Source organism: Zeugodacus cucurbitae, chromosome 4 (genome assembly GCF_028554725.1).
Source record: "Zeugodacus cucurbitae isolate PBARC_wt_2022May chromosome 4, idZeuCucr1.2, whole genome shotgun sequence".
In the NCBI taxonomy this organism is placed as follows: Eukaryota; Metazoa; Arthropoda; class Insecta; order Diptera; family Tephritidae; genus Zeugodacus; species Zeugodacus cucurbitae.
In genome coordinates, this window is record NC_071669.1 from 33,883,675 (window position 1) to 33,901,523 (window position 17,849).

The window sequence follows — 17,849 nt, forward strand, 5'->3', positions numbered from 1 at the left end:
TATGTTAACATAAAATCAATGAATTTTATTGCTTTCAAAGAATTGAAAATAATATATAAAGACTGTGTCTTCAGAACAAAAATAAAATTATTAGTAAAACAGCAATAAACTTATAAAACTTTTAAACTTTGAATCTTTTTTATTTTTACAATTGTACCTAGTACGCCGAACAAACGTTCTTTTTATCCATTGTATTTTCAACGAAATTAACGATTCGGTTCACCTGGTCAATTGTTGAATGATGATTACGAAAGACGAACTGATGTATTGTTATAAGCTGTTTTCATTCTATTATTGATTTGATTATTATTATATATTATATTATTTCTTTTTTAAATGACAATTGTACCTAATAAGTTAAAAATAATAATTAAAAACTAAATGTTAGAGGAATTCATTTGCTGTCTGAAGGCCTATTACGTTTCAGTCGGTTTTCTCGTTCAGCGGTTCTTCATTTCGTGAGACTTTGAAAGATTGATTATTTCGTTTACTACTGAATTCACAAAAAGATCACGGTGAAAGTCAGCAGATCTAACATACCAAGGATCATTAACTATACTTCTTAGTACCTTATTTTGGAAGCGCTGAATGCAGGCAGTACAGTTTTAACGTGAGCAACCCCATAATTGAACTGAATTGATTATATATAAACAGCGTGTTTTCGATTGAAAACGTGGATCTCGTATCCTACTAGATTGTAAAACTTAGCAAATTTTAATTCAAGCTCACCCCATTTTTCCTTGACATACTATTTCCAGAGAAGCTTAGCTATGGATTCCTAGGTACTTAGCATTATTGTGAGTACCATACGAGTACCATTTATATAAATGGGATGATATGATGTTTTTTTTAAGTAAAGTCTACGTGCATTGATTTAGAATCGTTTTATGTAATGCGCTACTTTGAAGCCAATTCAGTAATTGCATTGACCGCTGTTTGCACTCGAAGGGTAGATATTGAGGTTGACTCTCCTGCTGCTAACATGGCTGTGTCGTCCGCAAATGTCGCTGTCACATAACTTGAGTCAGTGGGGACATCACTTGTAAAAAGCAAGTAAAGCATTGGCACCAACACGCCAACACCCGCATCTATCGGTTGCAAGTTTGAGTATGCAAACTACTCTAACAAAAGTTTGAGTATGCATCCTCTTGTTTTATGCGAAAGTATCTATATTTTTATATTGTTTGGGTAACATGCATTTCAATTTCAGCAGTAGACCCGAATGTCAAACTCTAACAAAAGCCTGAGACACGTCTAAGAAGGCCGCCGAACAAACGTTCTTTTATCCATCGCATTTTCAACGAAATTAACCACTCGGTGTACCGGTGGTCAATTGCTGAATGATGATCTCGAAAGCCGAACTGATGTACTGGTATAAGGTGTTTTCGATCTATTAGTGATTTTAGCCTCTTTATGAGAACATTCTCGAAGACTTTCGATAGAGCTGGCAGCAGCGAAATTGGCCTTTAAGATGTGACATAATATAGTAACAATGTTTACAATTTTTTTATACAATTCTTTGGTAGATTGCGTAATATTTCTCCGGTTATTAAATCAAACCATGGAGCTTTTTTGAGCCTTGCGTTCTTGATAAGAATTTTATTTCCGTACTAGTAACTGGAGAAATGCTGACGAGTGGATCCTACCAACTATTTTCATAGCTCGAATAATCGGCAGATTTATCAACAGTGAGTTTGGACAAATACATTTTGAAGGAATAGTTTTTAAACTGTCTAATTTTTCTTAGTTCTAGGTCTTAGTTCCGCTGTACATCTATTATTTTGAGAGCAGCTGACCTAGTTTGCTGCCATCTTCGTCGAAGTTTGCGTTTTTTATGGATACCATCTAAGATGTATTTTGGAAATTTGTTTCCACTTAGATTCACGCGAATATTCGGTGTACTCTTCCTCGCAGCATTTTGAATTACTTTTGTGAAAGATTCAACCTCACAATCTAAGTCAACATCTGTCGATATGTACTTTATTCAGTATAATCTTAAATTTATACCAATCAGTATGTTTATTAGATAAAGAACACGTGCCGGACGAAATTACTTGTTCTTAATACTGTTATCAAGGTTGAGAAAGGTTTAAGGTTCATCAAAGTCAGACAAATACAGTTCAAAAAAGTAGTAATTTGTCCCAAATTCTGGATAAACTAAACGAACAAGAAAAATAATTTAAGCCCATAAATCAGCGGCTCAACACTCTTGAATACAATATACAATTTATTGATGAACAGTAACTGTCTGAAAATAATGCTATGGAACGCCAATGGTCTTTCCAAAAGTAAAACACCGAATCGTTAATTTCGTTGAAAATGCAATGGATAAAAGAACGTTTGTTCGGCGGCCTTGTTAGATGTGTCTCAGGCTTTTGATAGAGTTTGGTACTCGGGTCTACTGCTGAAATTGAAATGCATGTTACCCAAACAATATTGCGAAATAATTGCTTCCAACCTAAAATATAGATACTTTCGCATAAAACAAGAGGATGCATACGCAAACTTGCAACCGATTGAAGCGGGTGTTCCCCAGGGAAGCGTGTTGGTGCCAATGCTTTACTAGCTTTTTACAACTGACTCAAGTTATGTGACAGCGACATTTGCGGACGACACAGCCATGTTAGCAGCAGGAGAGTCAAAATCAATACCAACCCTTCGAGTGCAAACAGCGGTCAATGCAATTACTGAATGGGCTTCCATTCATTTATATAAATGGTACTCCTATACCACATCACAATAATAACCATAATAACCTAGGAATCACCCTAGATGCTAAGCTTAGCTGGAAAGAGCATACCACATCACAATAATAACCATAATAACCTAGGAATCACCCTAGATGCTAAGCTTAGCTGGAAAGAGCATGTCAAAAAAAAGGTGTGAGCTTGATTTAAAATTTGCTAAGTTTTACCATCTAGTCGGTTGAAAGCATGGATTTCAATCGAAAACACGCTGTTTATATATAATCAAGTACTAAAACAATTTGGGCCTATGGAGCTCAACTATGGGGTTGCTCAAGGCAAAACTGTATTGCCTGCATTCAGCGCTTCCAAAATAAGGTACTAAGAAGTATAGTTAATGCTCCTTGGTAGGTTAAATCTGCTGACCTTCACCGTGATCTTGGTGTGAATTCAGTACTAGAAATGAGGCTTATACAGCATGTAAAAGAAGAGGCATCCAGATTCGTCGGAACGAGAAAACCGACTGAAACGTAAGAGGCCTTCAGACTTAGCAAGGCAACTAACATTTAGTTTATAATTATTATTTTTAAGTTATTAGAATTAAATTGTTGTTAGTATTTAATCATTGTATACTAGATACAATTGTTATAAAAAAATTAGATTAGCTTTGATAGGCTCAACCTTGACAACTGTATTAAGAATGCTTTTGATCTGATAAACTTTCTTAATGTCCTCGGTAGCATTAAATACTACTAAAAACATATCTGGCGGTTCTTTAGTCTTCCATTCATATTGTTTTATGAAATAAAAATACTAACTAGAATTCGACGAACACTCCATATTAATTAGTTCTAAAAATATATTTTGCAATTTGGAATAAATTAATTTCTCATTTTTTCTATTTCCTTCATAAATGTATCAATTGAATTTTGACATAGATCATTCGCCCAGTAGTTGTTGATTTTAAAAGAAGAACCAACAATGACCGCTTGGACCTTTTTAAAATATTTATTTAGATTTGTTTTTGTCAACCCAGAGCCTATTATCAATGGTGTCTTAATTTTGCCCGCTATCTCATCCAAATCTTCAATATTAGTTGCACAACCGGTTGATCTACCTAGAAATAAGGAAATAATTGTCACTTAATATATTTTTACTATATATTTCTTTACCTGTTATCACGATACCATCCGTTAGGAAAAACTCTGCCGCGTTTGCGGTCTCTAATAATGTAACGTCATGCGTTATGGCATGTGAGCTGTGTTTCTTTTTTAAATCTGTAAAGATCAGGACATTTTCGGCATCAATATACCTACGATATCGCAGTATCTCTCCAGCACAAGCATCCGTATAACCTTCGTCCGCCACATGAGCAAACACAAAACCTTCTGCGCGAATGAATTGTAGATCACATGCCTTTGCAACTGCTAACGCTTGTTTGTTGCCACAAGCCAATATTTGAAGCCCACAAGGAAGATCAGACGGAACCATTTGACGAATTTCACTTGATATTCTCGATAGACAAGCAATAGTTTCAGGGCCTAAAAGACGATTTTGCATATAAGGCACATCATGCATATTTTCTATTAATATAGCATCCTGAAAAAAATTTAATATTAATATTACTAATTATTAATATTAAATATCAGATATTAATATTCACCACTTTATGTTTAACCAAAATGCTTGCTTCCATTTTAGCCTTATTCACAATATGAGACCAATTTCCTTTGTATCCAGGGGTACCTTGATAAACATATATTTCAACAATACTTTATTTTAGTTTTGTAATCATTTCGAGTAATTCTTTTAGATATTATCGCTAGGAAAAATTTTTGACATAAAGTCAATAAAGAATAATTCATAAGAAAATATTAACTCTTAAAACAATAAAGTAAGTGATTTATGTATGGTATAATATAACTGTATGTATTTTGCAACTAAGGTAAAACTATGACAAATCAAACATTTATAATGTATATCAAAATATATGTTAAGTGGTATTTCAATTCAGAACCAATACCTGGAGTTTCTTACTATAAACGCTTAATAAATTGATAAACTATTGTATTTCCAGAGCGACTTAATATTAACGCGTTTATTATAATTCACATTTGCGCAAGATTAGAAAAAAAACGGTTTGTGGCATTAAAAAAATGCATACGATTAATACACTTAAATATTTTTGTTTTCACGCTCCATAATTTTTATTTTTTGTTACTGAAATAAATTCATATTTATTGCTTATATCTTAATCACAACATTTACCTGGCAAAGCACCAACGTGTACCATCGCAATTACATTACATTTTTTATTACCAAATACTTTAGTAAAGCGATTCATTGCTACAAATAGAAGAGGTAAAACATAAATAATTCAACAGAACTAAAATATTCAATAAAATTGTTAACGTAGTGCAATTGTACTATTATCCTTAGACTCATGGCATCATTTTGTATATACCTGTGCTAAATATTTATTTTAAAATCAATTTTTCCATCACATTAGTTCTGTAGGGAGATGCACTTTAATAAATATATTCTATATTACGTAATGACAAAATGATAATTGAAAAATTCCCATTTAATTATGTTGGAACATCTTCTATTTAGTTATATGAATGAGAGAACAGCAATCAACTACACAAAAGACCAATTTATTCATACTCAGCGGAAAATCACATTATGGATAAGGGGAATGCCTGGATCAGCAAAATTTTCAGTTCATGAACAACTGACAAGGGTATTCTAAGATTGGGTTTTTTGTTCCAATAATCCGAACTACAGTAGTTGAGTTTTTTAGTATATGATAGCGCTATGCCGGAATTACATGCGTAGAATTCTGCTTGCCGAAAAAATATTTGTATTGATTTGACAGTTCAAAATCTGCACCTAAATGAAATTTGAATTTCTCTGCGCAGAGGCAGTGCTGACAACAAATATTTAATTTTTGAGCAATGTCTGGCAGCATTGTGAATTAGCTGAAATGTAATTTATTTGAAAACAAGTAAGGAAGGGCTAAGTTCGGGTGTAACCGAACATTTTATACACTCGCAATTTATTTATTTAACTTTATTTATATTATATAATACACAATTTGACCCACACATTTGTCATATATATTGTATAAAGTCCATTGAAAGTTGGAAAACATAATTAATAACATTAGGTTAGAAGCACCGAGGTCCTCGTGTTCGATACATGGGGCCTTAAAAACCTATGGTCCGATTTCGGCGATTTTTAGAATGGGGCTGCCACACTATAAACATATTATTTGTGCAAAGTTCTGCACCGATATCTTCACTAGTGCTTACTTTATATATTGTAATGTAAACGATTCAGATCGTCTTCAAAGTTCTGGTATATAGGAAGTAGGCGTGGTTGTGAAGCGATTTTGCCTATTTTCACAACATATCATTGGGATATAAGGAAACTATTACGAACCAAGTTTCAGTGAAATCGATCGAGTAGTTCCTGAGATATGAAAAATCTGAGTGCAGCTTCCATCTGCCATTTCTTATGTGAAATTTAGTGTTGCTGACGTTTTCAACCTAACCTTTGTATGGGAGGTGGGCGTGGTTATTATCCGATTTCTTTCATTTTTAAACTGTATTAAGAAGTGGTTAAAAAACGACTGCAAAAAGTTTGGTTTATATAGCTCTATTGGTTTCCGAGATATGTACAAAAAATCTATTTGGGGGCGGGGCCACGCCCAACTCTCCCAAAAAATTGCATCCAAATATGCCCCTACATAGTGCGATCCTTCATATCAAATTTTATTTTCATAGCTTTATTTATGGCTTAGTTATGGCACTTTATGTGTTTTCGGTTTCACCATTTTGTGGGCGAGGCAGTGATCCGATTTAGCTCATTTTCGAAAGCATCCTTCCTATGGTGCCAAGAAATAAGTGTGCCAAGTTTCATCAAGATATCTTAATTTTTACACAAGTTACATCTTGCACAGACGGACGGACGGACGGACAGACAGACATTCGGATTTGAACTCCACTCTTCACCCTGATCACTTTGGTATATATAACCCTATATCTACCTCGTTTAGTTTTGGGTGTTACAAACAACCGTTATGTGAACATTGTTGCTAGCAACTTTGTTGCGAGAGTATAAAAATGTTGAATTTATAAATCAAATTTCCTTTTGTTTGATCTGCACGCAGAATATCTGCACATGTATTTCGGGCATTAACAGCAATAATGTTTTTAACTAACTGTCGAACTTTGAACGTGTTTTCGCGGCAGTTCTTCTTTGCTTGTATATGAAGAAAACCTCAGTCGAAAGCAATCATATGTTGTAGGGAGCAAATAAGTCTGAAAATGTGGAATTGGTATCAATACTCGATTGCTTCATGTTGCAAGACCGATTAAAAATTATTTGAAAAACAGGGGCCTAAGAAGTTTTATCTTGCCAATTCTGACAACAATTTGTTCCGATCGTTGCAGAATGCCTTCTCCGGAATACAAAATTGCGTTGATTCATTTTTGGCCGTCAAGCCAGTTTTGATATGTTTTATTATATATATTTATATATTCCGCATTCCGTCTCGCAGCGGAGAGAAAACAGACTGCCTACCTCGCAACATTGCAAACAACCACAACACGTGCGGGATGGGATAGATACCGAGAGCTGAAGAGGAAAGCGAGACGCATCTGCAGACAAAAAAAGAAAGAGGCCGAAATGCGTGAGTACGAAGAGCTTGAGAAGCTGGCAGGCAGAGGTAATGCTCGAAAATTTTACGAAAAAATGAAGCGACTTAACGAAGGTTTCAAGACCAGAGCATCCGCATGTAAAGACCAAGATGGTAATCTGGTAATCGATGTCCAGGGCATACTGGAATTATGGAGGGAGCACTTTTCCGACCTGCTGAATGGCAGTGAAAGTACAACACCAGGAGATGGCGAACCCGATTCCCCAATCGATGACGATGGAATAGATATTCCATTACCCGACCATGGAGAAATTCGAATAGCAATTACCCGCTTGAAGAACAACAAAGCGGCAAGGACCGATAGATTACCGGCCAAGCTATTCAAATACGGGGCGAAGAACTGATAAGCTGCATGCATCAGCCTCTTTGCAAAATATGGTCGGAAGAAAGCATGCCTGACGATTGGAATCTCAGTGTGCTCTGCCCAATCCATGAAAAGGAATATCCCATAAACTGTGCCAATTACCGTGGGATAAGCCTCCTAAATATCGCCTATAAGGTTCTATCGAGCGTACTGTGTGAAATACCTAAGTCCACCGTCAACAAACTGATTGGACCTTATCAGTGTGGCTTTAGACCTGGAAAATCCACCATGGACCAGATATTCCCCATGCGCCAAATCTTGGAGAAGACCCGTGAAAAGAGGATCGACGCACACCAATTTGTCGATTTTAAAGCTGCTTTCGACAGCACGAAAAGGAGCTGCATTCATGCCGCCATGTCTGAATTTGGTATCCCCGCAAAACTAATACGGCTGTGTAAGTTGACGTTGAGCAACACCAAAAGCTCCGTCATGATTGGGAAGGACCTCTCCAAGCCGTTCCATACCAAACGAGGTTTCAGACAAGGTGACTCACTATTGTGCGACTTCTTTAACTTGATGTTGGAAAAAATAATACGAGCTGCAGAGCTAAATAGAATCTTCTACAAGAGTGTACAGCTCCTGGCGTATATATATATATATATATATTTGGCGTAGGAACCGCTTTAAGCGATTATAGCCGAATCCACCAGAGCGCGCCACTCATTCCTCCTTTTTGCTTTTTGGCGCCAATTGGAAACACCAAGTGAAGACAGGTCCTTCTCCACCTGGTCTTTCCACCGGAGTGGAGGTCGTCCTCTTCCGCGGCTTCCTCCAGCGGGTACTGCATCGAATACTTTCAGAGCTGGAGTGTTTTCTTCCATCCGTACAACATGACCTAGCCAGCGTAGCCGCTGTCTTTTTATTCGCTGAACTATGTCAATGTCGTCGTATAAATCGTACAGCTCATCGTTCCATCGCCTGCGGTATTCGCCGTTGCCAATGTTTAGAGGACCAAAAATCTTGCGCAAAACCTTTCTCTCGAAAACCCCAAGAGTCGTCTCATCGGATGTTGTCATCGTCCACGCTTCAGCGCCATACATCAGGACGGGAATAATGAGCGACTTATAGAGTTTGATTTTGGTTCGTCGAGAGAGGACTTTACTTTTCAATTGCCTACTCAGTCCAAAGTAGCACCTGTTGGCAAAAGTGATTCTGCGTTGGATTTCAAGGCTGACATTGTTGGTGTTGTTAATGCTGGTTCCCAGATAAACGAAATTATCTACAACTTCAAAGTTATGACTGTCAACAGTGACGTGGGAGCCAAGACGCGAGTGCGCCGACAGTTTGTTTGATGACAGGAGATATTTCGTCTTGTCCTCATTCACCACCAGACCCATACGCTTCGCTTCTTTATCTAGTCTGGAAAACGCAGAACAAACGGCGCGGTTGTTGCTTCCGATGATATCAATATCATCGGCATACGCCAGGAGCTGTACACTCTTGTAGAAGATTGTACCCTCTCTATTTAGTTCTGCAGCTCGTATTATTTTTTCCAGCAATAGATTGAAGAAGTCGCACGATAGTGAGTCACCCTGTCTGAAGCCTCGTTTGGTATCGAACGGCTCGGAGAGGTCCTTCCCGATCCTGACGGAGCTTTTGGTGTTGCTCAACGTCAGCTTAAATAGCCGTATTAGTTTTGCAGGGATACCAAATTCAGACATCGCGGCATAAAGGCAGCTCCTTTTCGTGCTATCGAAGGCAGCTTTAAAATCGATAAAAAGATGGTGAGTATCGATTCTTCTCTCTCGGGTCTTTTCCAAGATTTGGCGCATGGTGAATATCTGGTCAGTTGTCGATTTTCCAGGTCTAAAGCCACACTGATAAGGTCCAATCAGTTCGTTGACGGTGGGCTTTAGTCTTTCACACAATACGCTCGACAAAACCTTATATGCGATATTGAGGAGACTTATACCACGGTAGTTGGCGCAGATTGTGGGGTCTCCCTTCTTATGGATTGGGCAGAGCACACTAAGATTCCAATCGTCAGGCATGCTTTCTTCCGACCATATTCTACAAAGAAGCTGATGCATGCACCTTATCAGTTCTTCGCCGCCGTATCACAACCGACAGACGTAAAACGAAAGAGGCCGAAATGGGTGAGTATGAAAAGCTTGAAAAGCTGGCCGACATGGGTAATGCTCGAAAATTTTATGAAAAGATGAGGCGATTAACAGAAGGTTTCAAGACCGGAGCATTATCATGTAGGGACCGAGAAGGTAATCTGGTAACGGATGTCCAGAGCACACTGGGATTATGGAGGGAACACTTCTCCGACCTGCTCAATGGCAGTGAAAGTACAACACCAGGAGATGGCGAACCCGATTCCCCAATCGATGACGATGGAATAGATGTTCCATTACCCGACCATGAAGAAATTCGAATAGCAATTACCCGCTTGAAGAACAACAAAGCGGCGGGGGCCGATGGATTACCGGCCGAGCTATTCAAATACGGCGGCGAAGAACTGATAAGGTGCATGCATCAGCTTCTTTGCAAAATATGGTCGGAAGAAAGCATGCCTGACGATTGGAATCTCAGTGTGTTCTGCCCAATCCATAAAAAGGGAGATCCCACAATCTGCGCCAATTACCGTGGGATAAGCCTCCTCAACATCGCGTATAAGATTCTGTCGAGCGTACTGTGTGAAAGACTAAAGCCCACCGTGAACAAACTGATTGGACCTTATCAGTGTGGCTTTAGACCTGGAAAATCTACAATGGACCAGATATTCACCATGCGCCAAATCTTGGAAAAGACCCGAGAGAGAAGAATCGATACCCACCATCTTTTTATCGATTTTAAAGCTGCCTTCGATAGCACGAAAAGGAGCTGCCTTTATGCCGCGATGTCTGAATTTGGTATCCCTGCAAAACTAATACGGCTATGTAAGCTGACGTTGAGCAACACCAAAAGCTCCGTCAGGATCGGGAAGGACCTCTCCGAGCCGTTCGATACCAAACGAGGCTTCAGACAGGGTGACTCACTATCGTGCGACTTCTTCAATCTATTGCTGGAAAAAATAATACGAGCTGCAGAACTAAATAGAGAGGGTACAATCTTCTACAAGAGTGTACAGCTCCTGGCGTACGCTGATGATATTGATATCATCGGAAGCAACAACCGCGCCGTTTGTTCTGATTTTTTCCGCATGGATAAAGAGGCGAAGCGAATGGGTCTGGAGGTGAATGAGGACAAGACGAAATATCTCCTGTCATCAAGCAAACAGCCGAGCACTCGCGTCTTGGCTCCCACGTCACTGTTGACAGTCATAACTTCGAAGTCGTAGATAATTTCGTATACCTGGGAACCAGTATCAACAACACCAACAATGTCAGCCTCGAAATCCAACGCAGAATCACTACTTTGGACTGAGTTGGCAATTGAACAGTAAAGTCCTCTCTCGACGAACCAAAATGAAACTCTACAAGTCGCTTATCATTCCCGTCCTGCTTTATGGTGCAGAAGCTTGGACGATGTCAACATCAGATGAGACGACACTAGGAGTTTTCGAGAGGAAAATTTTGCGCAAGATTTATGGTCCTCAGAACATTGGCAACGGCGAATACCGCAGACGATGGAACGATGAGCTGTACGAGTTATACGACGACATTGAAATAGTTCAGCGAATAAAAAGACAGCGGCTACGCTGGCTAGGTCATATTGTCCGAATGGACGAAAACACTCCAGCCCTGAAAGTGTTCGATGCAGTACCCGCCGGAGGAAGTCGAGGAAGGTGGAGAGCGACCTGGTTACACTTGGAATCTCCAACTGGCGCCGAACTGCGAAGGAAAGAGAAGAGTGGCGCGCTCTCATCGATTCGGCTATAACCGGCTAAACGGTTGAACGCCAATAACATACATACATATTCCCATAATGAAATTTAGTTTTAGTGCTTAATTTATTCATTATCATTAAATTGATCTTCAATATGGGAAAAGGAAATGTTTTTATCATGTTCATGTAAATGAAATGAAATGTTTCATCTTTGCATAAAATTGGGAAAAAATTCGAATATTTCGAAAAACTATAGGAATTACTTCTATATAAAGAAACTTATAGAAAGAACTTCAAGGGTGGCAATAATCGTGTAGTTAATGAAGTAAACCTGAGGTTCATGCCGGGGTTAAAGGGATATCCAACTTATTCCAGTGTCTCCAAATTCACATTTTTTATAACAATTTAAATTGTTGCCAGATCATACTAAATATAAATTTTTGGATATTTAAATTAAAACACCGAAGATTTATTACGGTTAAAAATTATTAGAGATTGAATAAAAATTACCCATTTAAATTTCATATCGTAATATAATTGTATGTTTTCACCGGTTTTTGAACTTTCAGTAATAAATAATGTGAATTAATAAGTGACAATTATTACATTTTTTTATAATTTTCCATGAAAAATTAGTTTCTCGATGGTGAAAATCCCAAAGAAAATCTTTAACCACATTAAAATTTCATGTTTTCATTTACATTTATTGTTTTAAACTTGTATTTGTGATCTGACACGGCGGTTATAAATGTCTCTGTTGTTACATTTTTTAGCAACATTTCAATCTGACCAACTGTCAAAGATTGATAGGTTATGACGTTTGAAGCTTCCAATTTTCGTGACATATACGCAAAAATGTTAATAAAACTGCTAAAGTGAGCAAATCAACTTTCAAAGAGAATAAATTGGGAAATGTGAACATTTAAACCATTTAACAAGTTGCGAAGAGAAATTAACGTAAATTATGCTCGAACTGGAAGACTTAGGGTGGAAGAGCCATCGAAGGCGAAGTATGTAGAGAGAAAACGAACTGCATACATTCTAAGAAGAGCACACCTGCATTCACCAACCAAGGAGGAGCTCACAAAGGAGCTTCAGGAAACTTTAGAGTGTGCTAAAGCGGTTCTTCCCAATTTCAGCCTAGAACCGCCAGCAGGAGCAACAAAAAGGCAAAGGTCAGCTGAAGAGGCTAAGCCGCTCTAGCGAAAATGGGAATGGTATATCCTGCGACCCAACTGATAGCGGTCGACAGGAAATATATACCGTCTAGACCAAGGGCAAGAGTTTGGATACCGGCTACACCATCTCAGCCGGAACAAATTATGCAGCTGATCAGGGCTTGCAACCCTAACCTACCAACGGAGGGTTGGAAGTTTGTTAAGGCATTCGACGAAACGCTGAACAAAAGTGGCGGCGAAATCAATTATGGCTTCACTAAAGTCAAGGTGAAGACATATAAAGCAGGTGACGGCGCTATCGACCATCTTACCTCGCATAACGAGATGGGTGAAGTGGAGGAAGATCCTATGGAGTCCTCGAGCTCTGTCGATTGCCTCGAACAAGGTGAGTGTTCCTCAGGGTCTGAACTGGCGGACAAGCTCTCTAACTTATACACTGAGAAAGAGCTTTTAAGCGATTCTCAAGATGATGTAGATGTAAGTTTAACTAATGCATCTCTTACAAATTAATCTTCACCACAACAAACTAGCAAGTAGCCCTAATTAACCGTATGAAAATATATCAGCCTAACTTTGTCCTCATTCAGGAGCCATGGGTTAATGGAGGGCGGATTTGCGGCCTGAAGACGCCGAACTATAAACTACACATGTCACATTGTGAAGGTAAGAACAGAACATGTATATTGGCTAAAAAGGGTCTTAATGTTTTTATATTGTAAAAATATAGTGACAAAGACACCACGGCAGTAAGCTGGGAGACGAGCAGAGGTAGCTACCGGCTTGTCTCTTGTTACATGCCGTATGATGAGGAGCATCACTGCTAATAAAAAGGCTGATGCACGAAAGCGAGGCGTCCAAGAGTTTATTAATACTTGGATGCGGCTCCAACGCACATCTCTCACAATGGGGCAGCTCAGATACCAACACAAGAGGGGAGTTGCTTTTTAATTATTTATTAGGCACTAAGCTATTGTTGTGTAATAGAGGGAACACGCCAACTTTTATTACCAGAAATCGACAAGACGTATTAGGTATAGCACTTGTGTCGGAAGAACTGGTAGACAGAGTAACACGATGGAGGGTTTTAGAAGAACACTCTTTTTCCAATCTTCAGTATATTGAATGTGTACTGAGGGACAAAGTAGGTCGAGATAACAAATATAGAAATCATAGGAAAACAAACTGACTCCTCCATTCCAACCTAAGAACAGGGAGGACATAAATTCCTTAGTTGAAAGGTTCACAGAATCTTATCAACAAGCATTAGATGTGGCATGTCCACTTACTCGCCGTAACAGAAGGATTAGACCCCAATGGTGGTCCCCCGAGCTTAAGAAATTTCAGAAAGAGTGCAGGAGGCAATTTAATGCAGCGAAACAATCCCAAGTAGAGCAGGACTGGGAACGACACTACAGCCTTCTAAAGTCATACAAAAAGGAAATTAGGAAATCAAAACGAAAACCGTGGAAATCCTTCTGTGAAGAAATCGAAACCACAACAGAAGCGTCTCGGTTAAGAAAGGTAATAGCAAAGGGTATGCATAACGTTGGGTACCTACAGAAGCCAGATCAGAGCTGGACGGAATCCAGTGAAGAAACTTTAAAAATGCTGATGGATACTCACTTCCCGGGCAGCTCAGAGAGCTTCACCGCTGAGTATACTCTGGATAATGAAGTGGAAACAGAACCTAATATTGGAGACTTTTATCAATAGACAAAATAAGGTGGGCAATTAACAGTTTCAACCTTTTAAATCTCCGGTATATTCGACGGTATACCTGACGGTATATTCCCGGCTCAATTGCATACATCGTTCAGTTACGTAACGGGGTGGTTAGTAACCATTCTCGAAGGAACCCTTCGGTTAAATTATATTCCTTCATTATACATACCAAAAGCGGGCAAAAGCTCTCACACCAGTCCAAAGGATTTTAGACCAATCAGTCTTTCCTCATTTCTACTAAAAACACTGGAAAGATTAATAGAAATTAATATAAGAAGCAAGCTAGCTCCGGAAAAGTTAGCAGTTTCACAGCATGCGTACTCCAAAGGAAAATCCACGGAAATAGCCTTAAACTCGGTGGTGGCAGAGATTGAAACGGCTCTGGTAGTAAAGGAATACGTTCTCATAGCCTTCTTAGACAAAGGAGGCGCGTTTAACAACATCCAGCCTAAGGCCATTATCAACGCGCTTAAAGATCTGAATGTCTCGGAAGCACTCATGAAACTTATAGAACAGATGTTTCTAGGCAGGTTCATAACTTCAACGCTGGGGGTTTCAACGATGTGCAGATCTGTCCATAGGGGTACACCTCAAGGAGGCGTGCTATCCCCACTTCTATGGATCCTAACAATGAACAGAATGTTATTATATCTAGAGAAAGGGGGAGTACATGTTGTGGCCTACGCTGATGATGTAGCGGTATCAATTAGGGGAAAATTCCCACATATACAGGCAAATCGTTTACGGGCAATATTTTCGCTTTTTCCGTTTTCTAATCGTTTGACATGTTCTGTAAATCGTTGCGTTTTTGTTTTTTCGAACATCATCAAATCGTTTTGTCGCCCTGTTCTGCAAATCGGAATAGTTACAATTTTCAGAATTCACCTGAATGCCTACTTTAGTTTTGTCGAGCCTGCAAAACCTACCAACAAAAAAGGCAACGGTGAGAAGGATGACGCATCACAGCGACCAACTGAGCCTAAGCAGAGCTTACAAACAGCAAAATCAGCAGAGAACGGCAGTCAACAAGGGCCAGCAACAAACAAGAATACACCAACAAATTCGCAGGTACCAGCAAATGAGCAGACAGCGAAGAAAAACATAGCGCAAGGTGAGAATGTACCAATAAAAAAAGGTTTATCTGTGCAGATTGGTATTGACCGTTACATCAATGTAAAAAGAAAGTTAAGTCCTTCAAAGTTAGCGGTCAATCCTAAAAAATTTCAAGACGACAAGCCAATCAAAAGCAAACCTGAGGTATTAAATGGCAACAGATTTGCCTTATTAAGCAAAGGTTCGGACGACGATGGGAAGGGTACCACCACGAATGCTACACCACCGCCAATATATTTGCGGGAGCGCAGCTCAAATACACTTGTTGCTAAATTGAGTGAAATTGTAGGTACTAATAATTTTCATATTTTTTTTTTTTTAACTGGCGTAGAAACCGCTTACGCGGTTATAGCCGAGTCCACAACAGTGCGCCACGCATCTCTCCTTTTGGCGGTTTGGCGCCAATTGGTAATACCAAGTGAAGACAGGTCCTTCTCCACCTGGTCCTTCCACCGGAGTGGAGGTCTCCCTCTTCCTCGGCTTCCACCAGCGGGTACTGCATCGAAAACTTTCAGAGCTGGGGCACTTTCATCCATTCGAACAACATGACCCAGCCAGCGTAGCCGCTGTCTTTTTATTCGCTGGACTATGTCTATGTCATCGAACAACACATACAGCTCATCATTCCATCTTCTGCGGTATTCGCCGTTGCCAATGTTTAAGGGACCGTAAATCTTCCGCAAAACCTTTCTCTCGAAAACTCCTAGTGCCATCTCATCGGATGTTGACACCGTCCACGCTTCTGCACCATAAAGTAGGACGGGAATGATGAGGGACTTGTAGAGTTTAGTTTTTGTTCGTCGAGAGAGGACTTTACTTTTCAATTGCCTACTCAGTCCATAGTAGCACCTGTTGGCAAGAGTGATTCTGCGTTGGATTTCAAGGCTGACATTATTATCGGTGTTAATGTTGGTTCCTAGGTATACGAAATTATCTACAACTTCAAAGTTATGACTGTCAACAGTGACGTGGGAGCCAAGACGCGAATGCGCTGACTGTTTGTTTGATGACAGGAGATATTTCGTTTTGTCCTCGTTCACCACCAGACCCATTCGCTTCGCTTCCTTATCCAGGCGGGAAAAAGCAGAACTAACGGCGCGGGTGTTGTTTCCAATGATATCGATATCATCGGCGTAAGCCAGGAGCTGTACACTCTTGCAGAAGATTGTACCTTCTCTATTTAGCTCTGCAGCTCTTATAATTTTCTCCAGCATCAAGTTAAAGAAGTCGCACGATAGCGAGTCACCTTGTCTGAAACATCGTTTAGTATCGAACGGCTCGGAGAGGTCCTTCCCGATCCTGACGGAGCTTTTGGTGTTGCTCAACGTCAACTTACACAGCCGTATTAGTTTTGCGGGGATACCAAATTCAGACATCGCGGCATAAAGGCAGCTCCTTTTCGTGCTGTCGAAAGCAGCTTTAAAGTCGACTAATAGATGGTGTGTGTCGATCCTTTTTTCACGGGTCTTCTCCAAGATTTGGCGCATGGTGAATATCTAGTCAGTTGTTGATTTTCCAGGTCTAAAGCCACACTGATAAGGTCCAATCAGTTTGTTGACGGTGGGCTTTAGTCTTTCACACAGTACGCTCGATAGAACCTTATAAGCGATATTAAGGAAGCTTATCCCACGATAGTTGGCGCAGATTGTGGGATCTCCCTTTTTATGGATTGGGCAGAGCACACTGAGATTCCAATCGTCGGGCATGCTTTCTTCCGACCATATTTCGCAAAGAAGCTGATGCATGCACCTTATCAGCTCTTCGCCGCCGTATTTGAATAGCTCGGCCTGCAATCCATCGGCCCCCGCCGCCTTGTTGTTCTTCAAGCGGGTAATTGCTATTCTAATTTCTTCGCGGTCGGGCAATGGAACATCTGTTCCATCGTCGTCAATTGGGGAATCGGGTTCGCCATCTCCTGGTGTTGTACTTTCACTGCCATTCAGCAGGCTGGAGTAGTGTTCCCTCCACAAACACAGTATACTCTGGTCATCAACCACTAGATCACCGCTGGGGGTCCTACAGGAGTGTGCTCCGGTCTTGAAACCTTCAGTTAGTCGCCGGATCTTTTCGTAAAATTTTCGAGCATTACCCCTGTCGGCCAGCTTGTCAAGCTCTTCATACTCACGCATTTCTGCCTCTTTCTTTCTTTTTCTGCAAATGCGTCTCGCTTCCCTCTTCCGCTCTCGGTATCTTTCCCATCCCGCTCGTGTTGCGGTCGATCGCAACATTGCGAGGTAGGCAGTCTGTTTTCTCTCCACTGCGAGACGACAATCCTCATCATACCAGCTGTT

General features: G+C 39.9%; 1 protein-coding gene across 3 annotated transcripts in view; it reads right to left on the reverse strand.

Moving 5' to 3' along the window:
- Positions 1-17,849, reverse strand: part of LOC105220061 (uncharacterized protein F13E9.13, mitochondrial) — a 38,572-nt gene continuing 20,723 nt past the window's right edge. For 2 of the 3 annotated variants that reach the window (XM_054230362.1, XM_054230364.1), the window contains exons 2-5: positions 4,953-5,030; positions 4,348-4,430; positions 3,857-4,283; positions 1-3,801 (exon numbers count right to left, since the gene is read on the reverse strand). In XM_054230362.1, the coding sequence (XP_054086337.1) occupies positions 3,566-3,801; positions 3,857-4,283; positions 4,348-4,430; positions 4,953-5,028 (822 nt within the window). In that variant the 5' untranslated portion in view covers positions 5,029-5,030 and the 3' untranslated portion in view covers positions 1-3,565. Of the gene's footprint in view, positions 3,802-3,856; positions 4,284-4,347; positions 4,431-4,952; positions 5,031-5,148; positions 5,291-17,849 lie in introns of those variants that run through there. The other variant, XM_054230363.1, reaches the window with a different exon arrangement.